This window comes from Cervus elaphus, chromosome 10 (genome assembly GCF_910594005.1).
Source record: "Cervus elaphus chromosome 10, mCerEla1.1, whole genome shotgun sequence".
Taxonomy (NCBI): domain Eukaryota; kingdom Metazoa; phylum Chordata; class Mammalia; order Artiodactyla; family Cervidae; genus Cervus; species Cervus elaphus.
In genome coordinates, this window is record NC_057824.1 from 28,903,083 (window position 1) to 28,926,659 (window position 23,577).

The 23,577-nt window shown below is 50.5% G+C and overlaps 1 protein-coding gene across 1 annotated transcript in view; it reads right to left on the reverse strand.

Annotated features, from left to right (window-relative positions):
- Positions 1-23,577, reverse strand: part of ABCC6 (ATP binding cassette subfamily C member 6) — a 64,541-nt gene that overhangs the window by 16,727 nt on the left and 24,237 nt on the right. The window contains exons 11-22 of the mRNA XM_043914406.1: positions 19,434-19,526; positions 19,051-19,254; positions 18,356-18,502; positions 17,626-17,713; positions 15,498-15,573; positions 13,059-13,185; positions 12,712-12,888; positions 10,784-10,951; positions 10,163-10,337; positions 6,806-6,881; positions 4,295-4,415; positions 2,609-2,816 (exon numbers count right to left, since the gene is read on the reverse strand). Of these exons, the coding sequence (XP_043770341.1) occupies positions 2,609-2,816; positions 4,295-4,415; positions 6,806-6,881; positions 10,163-10,337; positions 10,784-10,951; positions 12,712-12,888; positions 13,059-13,185; positions 15,498-15,573; positions 17,626-17,713; positions 18,356-18,502; positions 19,051-19,254; positions 19,434-19,526 (1,660 nt within the window). The remainder of the gene's footprint in view (positions 1-2,608; positions 2,817-4,294; positions 4,416-6,805; positions 6,882-10,162; positions 10,338-10,783; positions 10,952-12,711; positions 12,889-13,058; positions 13,186-15,497; positions 15,574-17,625; positions 17,714-18,355; positions 18,503-19,050; positions 19,255-19,433; positions 19,527-23,577) is intronic.

A 23,577-nucleotide genomic window follows, 5' to 3' on the forward strand; every position in this document is an offset into this window, starting at 1 on the left:
TAAAAAATGCACAGAGAATCTGAATGGACATTTTTTCAAAGACTACATACAGATGGTCAGCGGGTGCTTGAAAAGATGCTCACCATCACCAGTCATCAGGGAAATGTAAATCAAACTACAATGAGATATCATCTCACACCTGTCAGAATGGCTATTCTCAAAAAGACAACAAAACAAGTGTTGGTGAGGATGTGGAGAAAAGAGAACCCTTGTGCACCACTGAGGGGAATGTAAACTGGTGTGGCCACTATGGAAAACTGTATGGGGACTCCTCAAAAAATTAAAAATAGGACTTCCATAAAATCCAGCAAGTCCACTTCTAGATATTTATTCCCCCAAAATGAAAACACTAATACTGCAATAATCATAGTTGGAGACCTCAACTCCTCTCTATGCACCACTATGCTCATTGCAGTATTATTTACAAAAGCCAAGATATGGAAGAAACATAAGTGCCCACTGATAGATGAATGGATATACAAGATGTAGTATATATACAATAGAATATTACTCAGCCAAAAAGAAAACTCTTGCCATTTGGGACAACATGGATGGACCTAGAAGGTATTATGCTAAATGAAATGACAAAGACAAATACTGTGTAATTTCACTTATATGTGGAATCTAAAGAACAAAACAAATAAACAAACATAAGTAAACAGAGTCACACATACAGAGAGAAAAACAGGAGGTTGCTATAAGGGGAGGGGAGGGGAGGGAGGAAAGAAATAGGTCAGAGAGGTTAAAAGGGACAAATTTGCCTTTACAATATAAATGGCTCAAGAGGTATGAAATATATAGTGTGAGGTAATAGTGTCAATAATTATATAATATCTTTTTATAGTGACAGATCATAACTAAGACTTCTCATGGTCATCATTTTGAAATGCCGACAAATATCAAATTACTATGTTATGTAACAGGAAACTGGCATGAGACCAATAGTCAACAAGTACCGTAAGGGAAAGTTGAAAAGTTGGAAGAGGAACTAACACAGTGTTGTATTATACTTCAAAAACAAATTCATCAGACTTCTGGTCACCAGAGGTGAGGTATGTGGGGAGGGAGAACTGGATAAATGTGGTCAAAAGGTGCAAGCTTCTAGCTATTAGGTAAGTAAATACCAGGGATGTAATGTACAACATGAATATAATTAATGCTGAAAGTGAGAGTGTTAGTCAATCATGTCCAACTCTTTGTAACCCCGTGGACTGCAGCCTGCCAGGCTCCTCTGTCCATGGAATTCTCCAGGCAAGCATACTGGAGCGGGTTGCCATTCCCTTCTCCAGGGGATCTTCCCGACCCAGGGATCAAACCTGCATTGCAGGCATATTCTTCACCGTCTGAGCCACTTGGAAGCCCTAATTAACACTGATGTATGTTATATATGAAAGCTAAGAGAGTAGATCCCAAGAGTTCTCACCACTAGGAAAAATTTTTTTAATATTTGTTTAATTTTGTATCTAAATGAGATGACAGATGTTCACTAAACTTATTGTGGTAATCAGTTCATGATGTAAGTCAAATCACAGTCCTGCGTGTCAACTACATCAATAAATGCAGAATAAAAATACGGTATAGAACTCAGGGGAAAAAAAAAGACTGTGTGGTATTGGTGAAAGCACAATCAGATCAATGAAACAGGATGAACAGGTAGAACACAGATAATTTTAGGGCAGTTGAAACTATTCCGTATGACGCTCTGATGGTGGAGATATGTCATCATACATTTGTCCAAGCCTATGGGATGTACAACACTCAGAGTGAACCCTGATGAAAACTGTGGACTCCGGGGGACTTCCCTCCTGGTCCAATCGCTAAGACTCCACACTCCCAAGGCAGGTGGCCCAGGTTGGATCCCTGGTCTGGGAACTAGATCCCACATGCCACAACTAAAGATCCTGCATGCTGAAATGAAGATCAAAGATCCCATGTGCCTCAACTGAGGCAAAGCACAGCCCCCGCCACCTCCCTACCCCGGCCCCATACAAAAAAGAAGACGACGACTGTTTAAAAATAACAATTGTGGACTTCAGGTAACTAGGATATAGGTTCATTGTTTGTGACACAGTCACCACTGGGGGGGATGTTGATAATGACCTAGGCTATATACATGCGGAGGTGGGGGTATAATTCTTTATCTTCTGCTCAATTTTCCTGTGAACCCAAAAAATAAAGCTATTTAAAAAAGAGAGAGAGAAGTTGGGGGCAATGATGGTGGGGAAGTGGTCCAGGACCCGCATCCTCTGGGGCTTGGGAGGGGGGCAGCGGCAGCCACGTGGGGCTGCTGGAAGCCACCAGCAGCCAGACTTTGGAGTGGTCCTCTGCTTGGTGGAGGGGCAGAGTCCAGCTGACCTGCTGCCCCACCTAAGTGCTCAGCTGCCCCCAAACCTGGGGGCCAACATTCTGCCTTTACCGATGAGGCTGGGAGAGACTCTGAGGGTTCTGTCAAAATAGGGTCTTCCCCAGCCCCAGCTTAAGGATGCAGGTCTGTGTTTGCACCCAGGACGGTTGCCTAGATGTTCAGGAAACAGAGGGTGAGCCCAGGTGTGTAGGTGAGGCAGCCCCGAGGAACTCTTGGGTGCCGCTGGAGGGTGGAGAGGGGTACCTTGGAGACAGCCCAGGAGCCCGAAGACCCAGCCCCGCAGGGCCGCGTGAGTCTGCCGCCCGTCCACGGTGGGGTCGTCTGCCCACAGGCTCAGCCAGTAGCCACGGCAGAAGGAGGCCACTTGCTGGCAGAGGAAGAGGAAAAGGGCGTAGAGGCAGAGCGGGGTGCCCACTGCCCGTAGGTAGGTCAGGTACATGGCAGCCTTAACCTGTAGCACACATAGGAGAGATGGGGGCAGAGCGATGCCCCAGGGGAGACAGGAAAGGCCAGGCGGGGCTCCCAAAACACGCCAACAGGCAGACGGAACCACCGTGCAGTACCTCCCACCTGGAGCATCACCTCCCCCCAGGCCCGCCCAGTCTCAGGTCCCCCTTCCTCTATGGCTCCCAGATGGCCAGTGGGAGCCTTAACGGGGACAGGTGGTGGCACTTTCCAGGTTGGGAGTGGTTATTTGAACACCTACTATGGACAGGCATGTGTCTCCATCCTCATCATATTTCCCACCTGACTGAGACACAGAGTGGTTAAGTCATTTATTTAAGGTCTAGTTCCTACAAATATGAAATTCTGCATGCAGCTGCACCCAGAATAATCGTGTTCAAACATCCACCTGACCCCACATTGCTGTTGCTGACCTATCCTTGACTTTCTCTTTCTCTTGGAAGAAATTCTGAACCTCGGTACACCCTCTGACCTCACCCGCCCGCTATGCACTATCTGCTGGTCTCATGGGATCCTTCTCTCTGGCTCCTTCTCACTTCAAGGCCTTGACCCCTGCTGTTCCCTCTGCCCGCAACGCTCTTCCCTGCTCTTTCCATGGCTGCTTCCTTCACCTGCTTCAGGGATGTCAAATGTCACTCCTCAGAGCATCCTATCCAAGCAGGCCCCCGACTCTTGGTTGGTCCCTATCTCATCACTTTCTTTATTTTCTTTACAGCATCTATCATTGCCTGATATCACCTTTCTTATTAGCCTAATTGTTTCCTAACCCCACCACCACTGGCCTGCAATCTCCACCAAGGCAGAAAAGTCATCTGGCACACAGTGGGGGTTCTGAAAATGTTTGCTGGGTGATGAGTAGGTGGATGGTTGAGTGGACAAAGGGGTGAGTAAACAGGTAGATGGGTGGGTGGATGAGTAAAAGAGTGGGTCTGTAAGAGGCTGGGGGGATAGAAGGATGGCAGGATGGATGGATGGGTGGATGACTGGGTGAGTGAAGAGTTGGATGGTTGGGTGAGATGGATAGAAGCCAGAGTAGATGTGTGGGTGAGTGGGTGGAAAGGAAAATGGATGGATGAATGAATAAATAGGTAGGGAGTGGATGGATAGACAAAGCAGCATAGGAAAGAAGAAATACTATAAACTTCAGATTCAGACTATCCTAAGTCTGAGCCCCGAGTGGTCACTTGCTAGCTGTGAGAACACAGACAAATCTCTAAACTCCTTAAGGACTCAGTTTCTTCATCCCTAAAATGGAGCTATCATCATCTGAGTTTATGGTGGTTGTGAGCATTAAGAAGTATGAAGTGTCTGGAATCTTACTTGGCACATAGTAGGTGTTCAGTGAAGGTGAGTTGTCCCCCCCCAACCTCTTCCCACACCCAGTGCTGCGTATGTGGGGAGGTCCCGAGCCCTGGGGGGCAGCAGTAGCAGTGGATGTGGGGTTGGGAAGCAGCAGATGGTTACCCTGCCATATTGCGTGCGGTCCTCTCCTTTCGGCCATCCTGGCCTCTCAGGATCATCCAGGGGAAGCCCTGTCTGGGCCTCTGAAGCAGCGCTGTCCTTCTCAGGGACTAACTTCATGAACCTGTCATTTAGAGCAAATGAGGACAAATCCGTGCCTCTCTTCATGGGGCGTATGGTAGCCACTGAGTCACTCGCTCACTCATTCATTCATTCAACTAACGCTGTGAGCACCAATTAGGTGCCACGTTCCTGTTCTCCAGTGCCAGCTAGATGCCACCTGTCACCCCAGAGTCGACCAAGCCTGTTCTTCCAATGCCATCTCACTGAGGGAGATCCTTGGTTTTCATTTTGGTCTAAGCATTGCTGCAATCATTTTGCACCTGCTGTTTACTCTCAGATTTGTCAGTCCAGGTTTTCAGCAAGTCTGCTGAACACTTCTGGATTGTTCCTATTAACTGTGGCTGAGTAGGCTGATGACCTTAAATATGAATTGCCACTTACTGTGAAATCATGGGCAGTTGACTAATCCCTCCGTGCCTCAGTTTCCTCAGTTGTCAAATGGGGATAATCTATGTCTACCTATCTATCAATCATCTATCAACCAATCATCTACCCATCAGTCTATTTATTCATCTATCAATTTATCTCTCTTTGTGATATTGTGATTTATGTTAAGAAATATATATATTTGGTCTTTGGCCCCATCCCTGGCACACAGCTCCTAAATACCTTGTAAATTCCTAAGTGAGAAGAGCCTTGAGAACATCTCTGTTCTACTGAGATGACTCTGGGTGGGTTCCTGGATGGGGGCTGCTCACCAGAAAAGCTAAGCCATGATAGAAGCTTGGGATTTTCAGCCCCACCCCAATTCTCCAGGGAGGGAAGAGGGGCAGGAAATGGACTTAATGATGAATCATGCCCACATCGGGAAGCCTCCATAAAATTCCAATTTTACATGGGATTTGGGGAGCTTCCAGATTAGTGCACACACCCAGAGGCTGATACACGAGGCTCCACGCAGACAGAAGCTCCTGCATGCGGGACCCTCCCAGACCTCGCCATGTGTGTCTCTTTACCTGGCTGTTCTGTCTCCTTGATCACATCCTTCAATAAACTGAATGCTGTGGGCTATTTGAGCAAATTAATCAAACTCAAGGAGGGCGTGATGCAAACCCCCAATTCATCCCCAAGTAGGACAGAAGTTGTGCAAACCCTGGGGACCTACTACTTGTGACTGGCATCTGAAGTGGGGGGAGCAGGCTTGAGGGATGGAGCCCTTCACTTGTGGGATCTGACATTCTCTCCAGGTGGTCAGCGTCAGAACTGAGTTCGTTTGTAGGACATCCTGTTGGTGTTCGAGAATCGCTTGCTGTGAAGGTCTGCGGGGGGTAGGGGAGCACCCGTCTGGTGTTAGAAGTGAATGATGTAGTTGTGTGAGAGCTTCCCTGGTGGCACAGTGGTAAAGAACCTGCCTGCAAATGCAGGAGACACGGGTTTGAACCCCGGGTTGGGAAGACCTCCTGGAGAAGGAAATGGCAACCCACTTCAGTATGCTTGCCTGGATAATCCCATGGACAGAGGAGCCTGGCGGGCTATAGTCCATGGGGTCACAAAAGAGTTGGACACAACTTAGCAACAAAAAGACAACAACAATGGAGAGAAAGGGGGATGATTAGCAAGTTTTTCCAATACAATATTCATCTACCTACATCTATGTATCTGTTTCTCTGTCTTATTATCTGTCTACCTACCTACCTACCTACCTCTCTACCTATTATCTATCTACCTAGGATCCATCTACACATCTATCTATCTGCTCTTACTTAGAATACCGTACATTGTGGGCCTGCCCAGGGAATGGCCAGGAGTGCTCTGGCTGTGATGGGAGGAACCGGTCCCAGCCTCAGGGACTGAGGTCCCTCCACTTCCCCCTGTGGTCCCCCAACAATTGGCGCCCAGTGGTCTATTGTTCTGTTTTGCAAGGTCACTTCCCATAAGAATGGAGCGCACAGGTGGCCCATCCCCTTGCTGCAGATGGCACCTCAGTGAGTCCATCAGTGAGTGGCTAGAGGGAGCTGGAGAAAGGGGGACACCAGGCCTCCCCCTGGTGACTCCGCCAGCACCAAGTGACACTGATGTCCCTCAAAGCATGAGCCACGGGGCCTGGCACGGACACTAACAAGCCTGGCCTGACTCCTTCTTTGCACTGGCCCTGCCCCACTGCAGCCACGAGACAGCTCTGACAAACTCCACGGCCTTCATCACACCTGAGGGCAGACTGGTCATTCTGTGAAAGGGACACGTGGGCACTTAGTCATTTTGGCTAACTGACCAGCCGGTGGTCTCTGGTGAGTCACCCTGCACTGGGCCCCGTGGTGGGTCTTCAGCAGGTGTTCAATCCAGAATGGTTGGGGCCGCCCCACCCTCCTGAAATGAAGGCGGTCACACAGCGCCTCAGCTTCAGCCTCAGCTTTCGGGCCCTCCCAGTGCTCAGAACCACAGCGAACTCACCTCTCTGATCCGCCCTCAGGCCTCCCACCTGCGGCAGAGCCTCTGGGGTCCTTGGCACCGGCCGGGGGTTCTGCTTCTGCAAGGTCAAGGGAGCCGCGTCACTCGATGGAGCTCGGTACCTCGGGGTCCGGATGCTGGCTCTGACACCCACTGGCTGTGTGGCCTTCACTAGCTGAGCATCTGCATCCTCTCACCTGGCTCCTTCTCTCTCACTCCGTCCTCCCTGGGTTCTTCCCGGAACCTCATTAATTCACTCACTTATTCACTTGGCAAAAATAACCAAGCATCTGCTGTGAACTTGGGGCTGGGAAACAGCAATAATCACTGCACCAAGTCCAACCACTTGAGTCCCCCCAATGCCCTTGCACAAGCAGTTCACTTGTTTCTGGAATGTTCTTTTCCAGGTAGCTCTCACCCAACCTCAGATGTCCTCTCCTGAAGGAAGGACCCTCCTGCCCACCATCCCCTAGGCTGGGAGGGTCCCATCTTCAAGGTCCAGGTGGGTGACACAGTGAATCAACACCTAGGGACTTTACCAGGGCGAGCCACTGCTTAGCAGAGGAGGCGGAGCCTGGGATGGGGGAAAACGGGCTGTGAGCCCCGACTCTGTCTTGGAGGGGCAGCAAACAGCAAACAGATGGAGGGTCAAACCCTGGTACTGCCACTTACGAATCAGGTCAACTTGGACCAGTCCTTGAACTTCCAGGCTTCGGTTCTCATCTAAAAAATGGAGGCTTCCCCGTGTCATACATCAAACTCCCACTGGCTATTTTACAAGTGGTCATGTACATGTTTCAAGCTGATGCTCTGTGACAACCTGGAGGGATGGAGTGGGGAGGGAGGTGGGCAGGGAGTGGGGGCTTCAGGAGGGAGGGAGGGGACACAGGTATGCCGATGGCTGATTCATGTGGCTGTATGGCCAAGGTCATCACAATACTGTAACTATCCTCCAGTTAAATAAATAAATTTTTTTTAATGAAGGTAAGTACAGTCAATCCTAAAGGAGATCAGTCCTGGGTGTTCACTGGAAGGACTGATGCTGAAGCTGAAACTCCAGTACTTTGGCCACCTCATGCGAAGAGCTGACTCATTGGAAAAGACCCTGATGCTGGGAAGGATTGAGGGCGGGAGGAGAAGGGGACGACAGAGGATGAGATGGCTGGATGGCATCACCAACTCAATGGACATGGGTTTGGGTGGACTCCGGGAGTTGGTGATGGACAGGGAGGCCTGGCGTGCTGCGGTTCATGGGGTCGCAAAGAGTCGGACATGACTGAGTGACTGAACTGAAGTACAGTACTGAGCTCACAGGTGCTAGGTGGTTAATGAAAGTGACCCTGGCAGCTCTTTTATCATCACTGTCGCTGAACGTGGAACGCTGACTTTCCTACCAGAACACTGTCAATTTTTCCAGTAAGGATTGTGTTCTCTGGGTAGGTAGAACCCCTAGCTGGCACGCCCGGGACCTCTGACCTCAAGGCACCAAGTGACCTCCTTGCTCGGTACCTGTAGCAGTTCCAACCACAGACTCAGGGGCCGAACACACCCAAGTTCTAATCTTGAGACCTCGGGCAAATTATTTAACTCTCTTTTGGCTGAGTTGCTCCTCTGAAAAGTGGTTGCGATAATTGCACAACGGGATGGACTCACAGAACACTCTCGTGAGCACGTTGTGGGCCCCTTCCTGCTCTGACCTGGACCCCACTGCCGAGCCCTGGCAGCCCCGTCCCCTTCCTCCTTGTCCACCATGAGGCCATGGGGGCGCTGGATGTGCTTGGGGCCTGGGGTGGTGGGTCCTGTCCAAGGGCAGGCAGCAGTGGGTGCCCAGAGTCTATGGTTGCACCCTAAATCTGCTGCCCCAGCACCCAATCCCGAGGAAGCTCTTGGCCAGGCCACACCATGCAGCATGGGGGATTGAACCCATGGCCCTGGCACCAGGAACCCAGAGTCTTAACCACTGAACTGCCGGGGAAGTCCCATCCAACAATGCTTCTGATAACGCTACATAACTCAGCAGGTTTAATCATGACATAAATAATAAACTCAGGATGAATCCCCTGTCCCAACACAAACGTCAAACTTTCAAACTGCCGGCAATTCAATGAAAAAGTGCACACTCCCCATCTAATAACAAAATCAAATGCTATCTCTGTGGTACCACATAGCACCCACAAAAAACACAAAGCTTTCTTGCATGGCTGTCTTGAAGATTTGTATGAATACCTACTTATCTATACTTGTTTTGATATAAAATGGTATAATTTACTTACCATTAAGTTACATTTACCAGTCAAGAGCTACATTCTTAAAGCCTTATTTGGTCTATCACAGTACATCTAGGTATACTAGTCTGTTTTCAGTCACTAAGTCATGTCCAACTCTTTGCATCCCGTGGACTGCAGCCCACCAGGCTCTTCTGTCCATGGAATTTTCCAGGCAAGAATACTGGAGTGGGTTGCCACTTCCTACTCTAGGGGATCTTCCTGATTCAGGGATCCCACCTGCATCTCCTGCGTCAGTAAGCAGATTCTTCACCACTGAGCCGCCAGGGAAGACTTCATACTATACTTGACCTTTCCTGATAGATCAGCAGGTAAAGGATCTGCCTACAATACCAGAGACACAGAGGACATGGGTTGGATCCCTGGGTCAGGAAGATCCCCTGGAGAAGGAAATGGCAACCCACTCCAGTAGTCTTGCCTGGAGAATCCCATGGACAGAAGAGGCTGGTGGGCTCCAGTCCAAAGGGTTGCAAAGAGTCAGGCATAACTGAGCAACTATGCACACATGCCCTTGACCTTAGCCAAAAGGCTGAGAAGCTAGTCTAGGTATATCATATTTCAGCCTTGTTACTCAAAGTGTGGTATATTGATCGCAATCATCAAAAGCCTTTGAATCCCAAAATCTTCACAGGGAGAGCTTGGAATGGCATTTTAAATGAGCATTTCAAGTAAATTTTTGCATCCAAAAGTCTGTGAACCACCACTGCAATGAAGAGATGTGAGCCTGGCTTATATAAAGACATATACACATGAAAGTTGGACTCATGCATTTGCATGAAAAAAATGAAAAATTAGGTGAAAAAAATAACTGTACAGTGCCTCATGGGGGGTTGTGAAGACCAAATAAGACAATGCATGTTTATAGAAGAACTTAGCACAGCCCCTGGCTCATAGAAAGTTCCACTGGCACCAACTGGGGGACGGGTGGCCGCATGGGAGGGCCATCTGCCTCTGGCCTGGGCCTTTAGGGAGGGTGTGGTCTGAAGGCTCCGCTCTGGCCAGTGGGAGCTGTGTAACCTCCTCTCCAAGGGTAGCAGAAGCCAGGCACAGAGAACCAGGAAAACCCAGCCGGTACCTCCTTCTCCTCCATCTCCTGGCTGTCTGGCTCCATCCAGAAGGCCCACCAGGGCCCCCTTCCTGTGTAGCAGCTCCTGGAAGGAACCCATCTCTGCAATGGCCCCATCTTCCAGTACCACGATCCAATCAGCCTGGGGCAGGACATGGAGTGCGTGGGTGACGAGAATCCGAGTCTGGCAGGAAGGGATGGAAGTTACACTCATGCACTTGACCACTGTTCCAGAACTGGGGGAGGGGGCTGGCAGTGTCCTGGGGGCTCAGAGTGGGGAGACCTTCCCTTCTTGTGCTCCTGCCCTGTTTCTTGAAAACGGCATGTTCCAACAGAGAAGTAAAGGAGCTCCTTCAACCTGTCTCGAAACCAGAAGACACAGTTCACCTGAACCTGGCCAGTGACCTGACGCAGAGCTGTGGTAGTTTAACCACAGACCCGTAGGCAAGAAATGACTGAAGGTGGGAGCCACCGAGATTTGGGGGCTGTTTGTTATGCAGCGTGGTCACAGCAAAAGCTGACCATTACAAAGAGGAAAACTGAATTCCAGGAGGGTGGTGGTGAGCAGATGTAGGTTAGAACTTTCTCTACCTTTGCACTATGGCCTCTTAGACATTTTCCCAAACTTACCGTCCCCCGGAGCAGCCCATCAGGCCCAATGACCTGGTTGAAAACGTGCTGGCCAACACGGGCATCCAGGGCTGCCAAGGGGTCATCCAGCAGGTACACATCAGCCTTCCTGTAGACGGCCCGGGCCAGGCTCAGCCGCTGCTTCTGGCCCCCAGAGAGATTCATGCCCTGTGGTGACACGGGAGGGACAGGAACCTGGATGCCATCACACCTGCAATGCCAGTGTGGTGGGGGACACGTCTGCTCACCAGAGCGAGCTACGGCTCACACTGCCTGTCCTCCATGGCCACCTCCAACTTGAAACACTCGCTCTCAAGACAACATCCCCCCAGCCTGCACCCTGCCTGGCTTCTCCCCTTTCCAGCCAAGCTTCCTGCATCTGCCTCTCCCTCCCCTCGAGTCCAGTTTCTATTCCCATTTCTTCACTGATACAGCCTTCCTCATGGACACTGGTCACTGCCCTGTTGCCTAATCCAGCAGGAACTTCTCAGTCCTTATTTTCATTCATTCATCATTCCACTCATATTTACTGCATGGCTATTGTGTGGGGAGAGCTGATGTTGGGGTAAGTGTGGAACATCCTAGGTCTACCTCAAAGGGGGATCCAGCAGGATTTGCTGAGGGATTAGACATGGGTGTAAGAAAAAGAGAGAATCAAGGAGGACACTGAGGTTTGGGCTCTGAGCTCTGCAAGGATGGAGCTTCCATTACCTAGGATGGGGTGGGTTTCAGGGGAGCAGGGAATGGGAAATCATGTTTGGTTTAGGATGTGACATAGGTGGACAGAGGTGGAAGGCAGCAGGCACCCCACTCCCTCCCCTTGGCTGCAGGACGCCTTGTCTTTCTCCCCAGATGTTCCCTCTCAGCTGCTCTTTCTGGCTCCTCCAGACCCTTTCCTGGAAACTCTCCTCTTCCTTCCAGGAAACCTTACCCATTTACTTAACTTTATCTCCCATTTTCCCACTCTCAATTCCTTAATCCAAGGGTCAGCAAATGTGTTCTATAAAGGGCCAGATAGTAACTCTTTAAAGGTTTGCAGGGACTTTCTTGGTGGTCCAGTGGTTAAGAAGCCATCTTGCAATGCAGGGGGATACTGGTTTGATCCCTGGTCTGGGAAGATCCCATATGCTGTGGAGCAACTAAGCCTGTGTCCCACAACTACTGAACTCACATGTTGCAACTGCCGAAGCCCCGTGTACCACAGAGCTCATGCTCTGCAACAAAGAGAAGCCACTGCAGTGAGAAGCCTGTGCACCGCCACTAGAGCAGGCCCCGCTCTCCGCAACTACAGAAAGCCCATGTGCAGCAACGCAGATCCAGTGCAGCCAAAAATAAATAAATAAAGCTTTGCTGCCCCATCCCCACCCTAGTCTCTGTTACAGCTGCTCATCTCTGCCCTCATCGTGCAAGTGCAGCCATGGACTACAGGTAAATCAATGTGCGTGGCTGGGTTCCAATAAAACTTTATTTACAAACCCAGCTGGTGGGCCGGATTTGACCTGTGGGTCATAGTTTGTCAATCCTGGCCCAACCCATAGCTCTGGATGCACACATCCCATTTATCAGACATCTCAACCCAGATCTCTTGGTGAGGTCCTGAGAGAGGAAGCAATCTGACCATTGTCATGCAGACAGGCAGGGCAGGAGCCTGGGTCACCTCATTCCCAGTTGTTCGAGAGCCCCCACCCCCCACCCCACCAACCCCTGCCATGTCTCCCGGCCTCTCTTCAGTCTCCATTTCCAACCATTCTCATTAAAGACTATTTATTGAGCACTTGCTATGTGCCTGGCCCTGAGCTGGGCCCCTTTCCTCCCCTACTTTCTTGCCCACTCTGTCTCCCCTGTGTCCTTCCCTCACAGGTCAGGGCAGCCAATGGCCCCCAGCCGCCCCGCCTCCCTGGCCCATGAAGGCCCCCCAGGACCCTCACCTGCTCCCCGGTTCGGGTGTGGACCCCTGCAGGGAAGCCATCCACATCTGGCCACAGGGCACAGGCCTCCAGGACCGTCTCCAGCCACGGTGCATCCAGCTCCTGCCCGAAGCACACATTGTCCACCACAGACATGTTCTGGACCCAGGCCTCCTGGGGCACGTAAGCCACCGGACCCTAAAGACAAACAGACTGATGGGGACGGGGTTGGGAGCAGTTTTGGAGGAGCGGTGGGAGCCAGGCTCTTGGCAGTGGTGAAAGGCAGTGGGGAGCTTAGCTGTGAGACGGTGAACCGGGAGGAGCAGAGGCGGGGGACAGTCCAGTGAATGGCAGGGGCCCGGCCTCACCTTGATGCTCACGGACCCCTCCACCTTGGCCAGCTCCCCGAGGAGGGCAGACAGCAGGGAGGACTTTCCTGCCCCCACGGGACCAACGACAGCGAGCAGGCAGCCCTGGGGCACCGTGAGGTTGATCCTGGTGACACAGAAGGGGTGACGTGTCCCTGAGTAGGACTCAGCCTGAGTCCGGGCAGAGCTGGTGAACCCCAGACAACCGGCCTTGGCTGCTGGTGACTCACCCAGGATGGGGGGCTGCTAAGAGGATGTCTGGGGCCCTCCTTCCTCTCCCAACCCCTGTATGGCTATGCGAGCTGCCATCCTGCATGTGACTGTACACGTGCCCACACATGCATGCACATGTGTACACAGATGCACACACACACACGGGTCTGTGCACACTCACTATACCACACACACATGCACATGTGTACGCACATGGGTCTGGGCACACTACACCACACACACATGCACACAAATACACACATGTACACATGGGTCTGTGCACACTCACTATACCACACACACATGCACATGTGTACACAGATACACACATGCACACACACAGGTCTGTGCACATTCCCTATACCACACCCCATACACATGTGTACGCACATGGGTCTGGGCACACTACACCACACACACATGCACACGTGTACACAGATACACACATGTACACTTAGGTTGGTGTACACTCACATCACACATGCATGCACATGTGTAGACAGATGCACACACACACAGTCTGTGCACACTCACTATATCACACACCATGCACACGTGTACACACATGGGTCTGGGCAAACTACACCACACACATGCACATGTGTACACAGGTATACACATGCATACATGGGTCTGTGCACACTCACATTACACATGCATGCACATGTGTACACAGATGCACACACACAGGTCTGTGCACACTCACTATACCACACACACATGTACATGTGTACATAGATGCACACATGAGTCTGTGCACACTCACTACACCATACCCCATGCACACCTGTACACAGATACACACATGCCAGCATACACAAGGGCACATGTAACTGTGCCCACATGCAGTACACACACAGACTGCACACAGATGCACATGCTCACACAAGTACACATACACATGCACACCACACATGTGCACAGAGACATGCACATGACATACACACAATCTGTGCACACACACGTGCATACACAAATGCTCTCTCACACACACCTGTGTGCACACACACATGTACACCCATACGTACACATGTACTCATGCACAGAGTTTACTGGTTGGGAGGATTTAACTAGCATCTCCTGTTGCCCAGGTCACAGCCACAGGCTCCTCACCACTGTCGCTACTGAAGCCCTTGCCCCCCACCCTGTCCATGCCCTGCAGTCCATCCCCCATAGGGCCCGAGGGACCTGTTCAAACCCAACTCCCCCATGGGCGCCCCAAAAGTTCCCGCTTCACTTGGGGTAAAAGGTGAGGTTCTGACAATCATGAAGGACGCCCAGCATCCCATCACTGCAGCCATTCTGATATCCTGTTTCTCAAACACACCTGGGGGATCGTGCCCCACAAGTGTCAAGTGGCAAAGTCTGGAGGTACTTTCGGCTGTCACACCTGGTGGGGCTGCTCTCGAATCTAGTAGGTTGATACTGGGAGTTCCGCTAATCCTGCGGCCGGGCACAGGACAGCCCCCACCACACAGAACTCTCAGCCCCAAATGTCAGTGGTGCAGAGGTGGAGATCCTGGGTCCAGGCACACACCTGCCTCAGGACCTTGGCACTTGCTCCTCCCACTGCCTAGAAAGCTCCTCTCCCAAACATGTGCAAGGCTCATTCCTTCCCGTTATCTGACCTCTGTTCAAATGCCAGGCCTTCCCTCACTGCACATACCCCTCCCTTGACATCACTCTGCCCCCTCACCCTGATTTCTCACTTGTGCCCCCTGCCCCACCCCCACCCCACCCCCTACCATCAGAATGTCAGCCCCAAGAGCACAGGGTCCTTGTCTGTTTTCTTCACTCTATTCCCAGTTCCTAGAACAGAGTCTGGCACATAGCAAGTGCTCAATAAACACTATGAAATGAGTGGATGACAAGCAACACAGATACAGTCCAGGGTGTTTCCTCTCCCTTCACAGGGAGCTTTGGGGTTGGCTGGGGTTTTCTACCACAGAGACCCAGCCAAAGAGCTGGGGGCTGGAGGTGACAATGGCCAGTCTGACATGGCAGGGACAGACGAGGCCATGGATGACTGGACCCTGGGGCTCCTCTTGGCCAGGCCTACCCTCAACAGCAACATGACCAGCCTGGGGACCAGAGGGGCATCTCCTCCCTGATAGGCAAGGCTCAGAAACCCTGTTCCCCATCTGTCTGTGGGAACTCTCACTTTCCCGTCGTCCCCCACCTCATCAACATCGAAGGGAAGGCTGTTACCAGGGAAACCACCTGTACCTGTGCAGGCAGGGAGCGCTCTCCTGGGACCAGGCGAAGGTACCTTCCTGTATCCGGATGCAGTCCTCCCCAGCAGCTACAAGGCATACAAGGCCAGTTACACGAGGTGCTCCCGGCTCGCCCCTCCTCCAGGACACCCACGGGCAGCAGGAAATCTCCCCCACTAAACAGACTGCCCCTCTACGCACCGGCTTGTGTGACCCTGCGGTGGTCACACTCCCTCCCTGTAGGATGGTTACATAACTCAGTGGTTGGCAAACCACAGCCTAGGGGCCAGATCCTGTCTGCTGCCTATTTCTATAAGGTTTTATTGGAACACAGCCACGCCCATTCATTTATGTATTCCTTGGGTTGCTTTCACACTAGAAAAGCAGAGGTGAGCAGTTATAACAGAGAAAAAAGGACTTGGAAAGCTTAAAATAAGTACAATTGGGTCCTTCACAGAAAAGGTTAGAGGGTAGCTGATACAATTTATCACCTGATCCAGGACTCTGGAGATGGAGTGTTATTAATTTCACTGGGACCATTGACGTAACCAGGGACATATAGTCTCCCCATGTCTCTGGGTCTCAGATATTTTATCCATGTAACAAGGGAGGCACCAGATTAGTGGTTTCGGACCCTGAATACACATTTAGAATCACCTGGAAAGATTTTTTTTTAAAAAAACACAAAGCTCTCCATGGTTCAGCTCAAACCAATAAAGGAGACTCTCCTTGAGGGTGAGGCCTGAGAATACTACATTTAATAAGTAGTCAACACCCACTGGACTGGATGGTCTCTAGGGGAGGGTTTCAGACACACTGCAGGATGCCCAGTTATATCTGAATTTCAGATAAACCATGAGCACTTTTCCAGGATAATTTTGCCCCACCTGTTGCATGGGAGATATGCTAAAAATTCCAAATTTCTTAATACGTGAAATTCAGATTTAACTGGGAGTCCTGGGTTTTTCTTTGTGAGTTTGGCTACCCTGCTCTGGGTGCTTGTCCATTCTTAACAGTCTGGGGTGTGGGGGTATGTCTGCATTTCTGTCTGTAAAGTGGGTGGGTCATGGGAGCACCTACCCTGTGGTGAGGTTCGAGGGGGTCATTGCTAAGTAAAGCACTTCCAAAGTGCTGGCTCATGGTAAATGCTCGGTCACTGTCAGCTGTAGGTGTTTGTGTTAACCTCACTGTCACACACCTTCACGGGAAGAGCAAGGACTGGGGTGGGGGCGTGGGGGCGTGGTGAGGCTCTGGTCGCAGGCAGGTGACCAAGTGTGTCAGAGTCATTACTTAAATACACTCAGGGGTTTCTGGTCCAGGGTCTACGGGGCCTCCTGCCAGGATTCAGGCATGACATCTAAGACCCTAAGCTAGTTATCGGGCAGCTCCTGAGAGTCGGGGGCCTGCTCTCTCTTGGTGGCCCTCAGGACAGTCCTGGTGGAGGTGGGTTGCCACAGTGGGGAGCAGAGGCCAGGAGTGGGGCTGTTACTGCCTGGACCCCACAGCTGGCAAGGCAATCCTGGGATTCCAAGCCAGCATCCACCTCCAAACACCCGAATCACACCAATTCGGCTAAACAGGGCTGTGCCCACCTGAAAACGTGCCAGAGCCATGAGGAACCTCAGAAACACCAATTTGGGGTTATTTAGAGGTCTCTTTGCTGACTTCTTTCAGCAAAGAGGATTTTTACCAATAATAATTCTAATAATAACTAAAATGCTTTGGATGCTGACTTGGTGCAGGGCCCTGCTCTAACTGCAAGGCTTCAGAGGACCCATTCAACCCTCACAACAGTCCTGTGCAGAGGTGTTATGATGATCACCATGTCCATTTGGCAGATGGGAACACTGAGGCTCAGGCGGATTAATAACTGGTCAAGGTCACCCATCCTGGGGTCCATGCTGGAACCAGAATTTGGATTCGGACGACTTGTAGGTAAGCAGCTTGATGCTTCCTTAGTCACAAGGGGAGGATTCATACACAGTACCTGTTTCCAAGTAACACAGCCTACGGCATGGTCTGCACATGCAGTCCCATCGCTGGTAGCCCCCAGCTGGGGTCCTGGCATTCCACCAGTGGGAAGGGGGGCCCTGCTGGGTCTCTTGTCTCTCCCACCCCCTCTTGCTAAACTCAGATCTCACCGCATCTGGAGGGACTCGAGTCCACAGCCCCAGGGTCAGTTTCTTCCAGGGAGAGGAACGCAGCCAGGCGGTCAAAGGACACCCGGGCCTGGAGAAACCAAAGCCTTAGGTCAGCTGTACCCTAAGGGCCACAAAGGAACTCAGACTTTGGGTGTCGGGTGCCTCAGGATAGGGGGAAAGCTTCCTGCCTACCAAGCCCTACGCATGTACAAGGCAACAGCACAAAGCTTTCCAGGTCGCGGACAATGAAGCGCATGAGGTTGGCGCAATGCTGGTGGTGACCTCCCACCTCCTTGCTTCCATTCTGCAGACCAGACCAGGGAGGAGGATGGTGGCTTTTTTGATTGCCTGTCATCAGGAACGATTACAAACTCTGTCCACCTGGGGGTGTCTCCGCTCCCAGCCCCAAACCCATCTTCCGGGATGTAAGAATAAATAGGAATGTCTCAGCTGGAGCAGTTTTCTCATTTTCATTAACCCAAGGAGGCACAGTGTGAGTAGAGACAGTAAAGGAAGAGAAATGAAATGAAATCCCTTTGTATTAATGGAAAAAAGGGACCAGAATGAATCCTCGCAGATGGATTTGCTAGAAAGGTGATGCTGCCTATTTTGAGGATGTTTGCCGGCTTCTTCCCACTGTGACCGCCCGTCTCTTTCCCTGTCTTGTTTCATGGTTTCAGCACAGTCTGCAAGGCTCCTCCCAGACAGCCTCCCCTCCCCGCGGCCTCACCTGGACGACGGAGTGGATGGAGAAGGGCAGGAAAGCCTGGGCCTTGTTGAGGATGTTGAGAACCGTGAGGGTCACGAAGGCTTTCTCGGCGTCCATGGCGTTCTCCTCGGCCACCAGAGTATGGACAGCAAATACAACCAGTGCCACCTGGGTGAGACACAGGCGGTGACAATCAGCGGCTAAACGCGGCCTGGGAAGGCGGCCAGCTGCAGGTCTCCAGGGGCCACGTGGCCACACCTGCCATGTTGGAATGGGTTCTCTTCCACCCAGATCGTCCCCCAAATTCTGCTAGTGATGGAGGGAGTTGTGTGTATGTGGCCCCCACTCTTAGTATCAGAAATTCTTAGTTCCAGGCATTGAACAATGATGCATTTTTCCATCTTGTTAGCATTTTCATGGTTCTAGACATGGTGGGATTTATGACTCTAGACTCTGGGAAGATGACTCAAGCTGCAGGTAGCAGCCACCACGGAGCGCTCTAGGTCCTGGGGGCACGTGTGGTTCTAAATGTCACTGGGTGGGGGCTTCCTTTCCAGGGGTTGGTGATAACGAGGGTCATGCTAGGTGATGGTCAGTCTGTGACGGTCACTCTGTGTGATGGTGACCCCATGACCCTATATGGGGAGCCCTCATCCCACACCCCCAGCACTCCCTCCCCCAGTCCTTGCTCTGCAGAGGGACCAGAGTGACATCACCAGAAACGTGGACACTTGGAAGGACACCAGAGACACGGAGAAGAGGAGGCTGGAGGTCTTCAAGGCGCCCAGCTCCTGGGCCCGGATGTGCAGGACTCTGTCCAGAAAGGCTCCCTCCCAGCCGTGGTACTTGACCGTCCTCACGTTCCTGAGGATGCAGCTGGTGAGCCGCGCCCGACAGTCCTTCTGCCTCATTTGCTCTTCCTGGGACCAGAGGGAAGAAGAGAGGAGAGGATAGGAAGTCTGGAATATTCCCTCTCTGCAACCACCACAAGCTCCCACCCCTACCCTGCACCTCCCTCCTCCCCCCTGCCCTGCACCAGCGCGGGTCCTGAGACCTGCAGGCTTGCCACCCACTTCCGGCCTTCTTCCAAATGCCAAACCTGATGGTGGTTCCTCTTTTTGGTGATGAAGAAATTCAGAGGGAGGAGGCTCACAAAGACAGCGATGGCGGTGAGGGCAGACGGTCCTAGAAGCTGGATAAAGAGGGGGCTGGATGTCATGAGATGCCTCCAGGAGCCCAGCTGTCATGTGGGGCTGGGGGAGTGGTTGTGATGCTCAGACTTGGGTCCTAAGGCAGTGAGGTGTCAGAGTCCAATGAGAGCAGCCACCAGGTCATAGAGACCGGGACCCCTGGGCTCCTGAGAAGGGACACCTGTGGAAGATGGAGTCCACCTGTGTTTGGTGGGGGAGGGGGGGAAAATGATGAACCTCACATAGTGGTGGGGGGTGGTCATAGTCATGACAGGACATACATCCAGATGGGCAGGGCTGTGCCTGGCTACAATGGTGAAAACGGACTCTGGATGGGGATCTGGGTTCCAATCCTGAATTTACACCACACTTTGGTGTGGCCCTGGGCAAGTGAGAGCTGGACTTAGGCTGAGTGCCAAAGAATTGACGCTTTTGAACTGTGGTGCTGGAGAAGACTCTTAAGAGTCCCTTGGACTGCAAAGAGATCAAACCAGTCAATCCTAAAGGAAATCAGTCCTGAATATTCATTGGAAGGACTGTTGCTGAAGCTGAAGCGCCACTATTTTGGCCACCTGATGCAGAGTTGACTTGTTAGAAAAAGCCCTGATGCTGGGAAAGATTGGAGGCAGGAGGAGAAGGGGACAACAAAGGATGAGATGGTTGGATGGCATCACCGACTCGATGGACATAGTTTGAGCAAGCTTCGGGAGTTGGTGATGGACAGGGAAGCCTGGCGTGCAGCAGTCCATGGGGTTGCAAAAAGTCAGACATGAGTGAGCAACCGAACAACACCTGGGCAAGATACTAACCCTCCCTAAGCTGCAGTTTCCTCAATTAGAGGGGAATGGAGCTGTTTCCACCACCTGTAGCAAGTGTGGCTGTTGTATAATCATTAGCTGAATCTTTAATTCACCCTCCCAAGGGTTGCCAGATTTACAAATAAATATATTTAACTGCAAGTCCAGTTAAATCTGAATTTCAGATAAACAGCAAATAAGTTTTTAGTGTAAATATATCCCATGTCATGTTTGGCATAGACATAATAAATATTTCTGTTGATCTGAAATTCACCTTTAATTAGACGTCCTGTATTTTCTCTGGCAGCCCTGCCCCCACCAGCTTTGTGACTGGGGACAGGACTCTTCACTCACTCTTTGGTTTCTCTCTCTGGAAAATGTGAAAGTGGCCAAGAGGATAAAGGATTTTTATGTGGCTCAAACAGTAAAATGAAACAGCTAGCCAGTCTGTTTCATTTATGCAGCAATATCGCCACCCAGGGGTCACACAGAGAAGCTCCCAAAAGGCAAACACCTGCCAGAGCTGGGAGAATACTCAAAGGACTGCGAACAGAAGGTTAAATGAACTCTGGCAAAAATGCTATAAATGCTAACCCCAATGCCCACCCCTCCCCTTTACCAGGGTCTCCTGGTGACTTTCTGATGTTAGGGACTGTCTGCCAAGAGGCAGACAAAAGTGATGGGTGGTATCATCTGCAGATTCACTGGGGTCATTGGTCAGCCTGCTTCACTGCCCTGCATTTTCCCCCGTGTCTTTCTTCCTTTTCTCTCCAATAATAACAGCTAACATCCATTTACTTGCTGAGCACCGACTGTATGTGCTAGGTCCTAGACTGCAAGGTGGCAAGTCAAAAGCATCCAGGCTCCAAGCCATTATGGGGGCGGGGGGTGGGGGTGGAAGCAGGAGCAGCGGCACAATAATGATGATAACACACAACTGGTATTCTGGAACATTCTGCACTCACCCACAGTCAATAAACCATTGATACACCCACCCAGGGGCCCGTGAAACCCAGCATGCAGGCCAGATTCCTCCGCCCGTTTACATGCAGACTTCAAGCTGTACAAAATAATCAATAGCTTTTCCACTAGCAAATGATTGATAATGAAGATCAAATGAAGATTCTACAACACGTGGAAATTATGTGAAATTCAAACTTGTGTCCATAAGTGATTTTATTGGAACCCCACCAGGCCTGTTTGATTAGTATGGTCTGTAGCTACTTGTGCACTAGAAGGGCACAAGCGTTGAATAGTTTTAAGAGTTTTAGTAGTTTAAGAGTTTTAAGAAGTTTAAGTTAAGTAGTTAACTTAGTTAAGTAGTTTAAGAGTTTTAATAGTTTAAGAGTTTTAAGAATAACAAGAGTTGAATAGTTTTAAGAGAGACCCTACTGCTCCCACAATGTCATACCCTAAGAAAACCACAATTCAAAAAGACACATGTAACCCCATGTTCACTGCAGCATTGTTTACAATAGCCAGAACATGGAAGCAGCCTAGATATCCATCAACAGATGAATGGATAAAGAAGATGTGGTACCTGTATACAATGGAATATTACTCAGCCACAAAAAGGAACACATTTGAGTCAGTTCTGGTGAGGTGAATGAACCTAGAGCCTGTTATACAGAGTGAAGTCAAGTCAGAAAGAGAAAAAAACAAATATCGCATATTAATGCACATATATGGAGTCTAGGAAAATGGTACTAAGAAATCTATCTGCTGGGAAGGAATGGGGACGCAGATGTAGAGAACAGACTTGTAGACACAGTGGGGAAAGAAGAAGGTGGCATGAATTGAGAGAGGAACATTGACATATATACACGACCATGTGTAAAACAGACAGCTGGGGGAAGCTGCTGCGTAACACAGGGCGCCCAGCCTGGCGTTCTGATGACCTAGAGGGACGGGAAGCAGGGTGGGAGGGAGGCTCAAGAGGGAGGGGATATAGATAGATAGATAGATGGATAGACAGATAGATAGATAGATAGAGTCATGACTGATTTGACTTGTACAGCAGAAACTAACAACATCGTACAGCAATTATCTTCCAAATAAAAAAGTTTTTTTAAAAAAATAAAAAAAAATATCTGACCTGGTCCTCTACGGACAAGTTTGTGAGCCTGACACCCACACCTGGAGCAGAGCTGAAGATCTTTAAAGTGCTCCACCCCCCATGTGTAATCAACAAGACAAACACTTACAGGGTACAGCTGGGTCTCGCTGTCTTAAGTGCTCACTGAATTCCTCAACTCAAGGGCGGAGGCACTTTCTTTAATTCCATATGCAGGGTATGATGTCGGAGGCAGTAGGGTCTCTCTTGGAAAAGTTATTGATTATTTTGTACAGCTTGAGGTCCGCACATAAGCAGGTGGAGGAATCTGGCCTGCATGCCGGGTTTTACGGGCCCCTGGGTGGGTGTATCGGTGGCTAAATAACTGTGAGTGTGTGGAATATTCCAGAATACCAGTTATGTGTTCTCATCATTATTGTACCTCTGCTGCTGCTTCCACCCCCACCCCACCCCACTCCCATAAAAGTTTGCAGCCTGGATGCTTTTTGACTTGCCACCCTGCAGTTCACGACCCAACACACACAGCATGCTCAGCAAGTACACAGATGTTAACTATTATTATTGGAGCGAAAGGGGGGAAGGACACAGGGGAAAATGCGGGGCAGTGAAGCAGGCTGACCAATGACCCCAGTGAACCTGCAGACGACACCACCCATCACTTTGCCTCTTGGCAGATGGTCCCTAACATCAGAAAGTCACCAGGAGACCCTGGTAAAATGGGAAGGGGTTAGCATTTGTAGCATTTTTTCCAGAGAGAGTTTATATGTCGTTATTACTTTGTAGATGAGGAAATTAGGCACAGAGGGGCTAGTTATGGGAAAGTTTCACAACTAGCAAGTGATAAAAGCAGGGTATGAGCTCACTGCAACGTCTGTGATTTTAATTAAAATTTTTAAAAGAAGCGAATTCCCTGGCAGTCCAGTGGCTGGGATTTCAAGCTTTCACCACTGCCAAGGGTGCAGGTACAAGCCCTGGTTAGGGAAATACCATCTCACAAGCTGCGCAGGCAACCAAAAAAAAGTCTTACATCACAAAACAGATGTAAGGGAGTCAGAACTAAGTTCTGATTCCGCCCCCCGCTCCCCGCCCCCAGTGGCTGGCTACTTTATGCGTTTTGAAAACTAAGTAGTAAATTCCTGCCCCTAAATTTTCTTTCTGTTTCATTTCTGTTGTAGTTGGTGG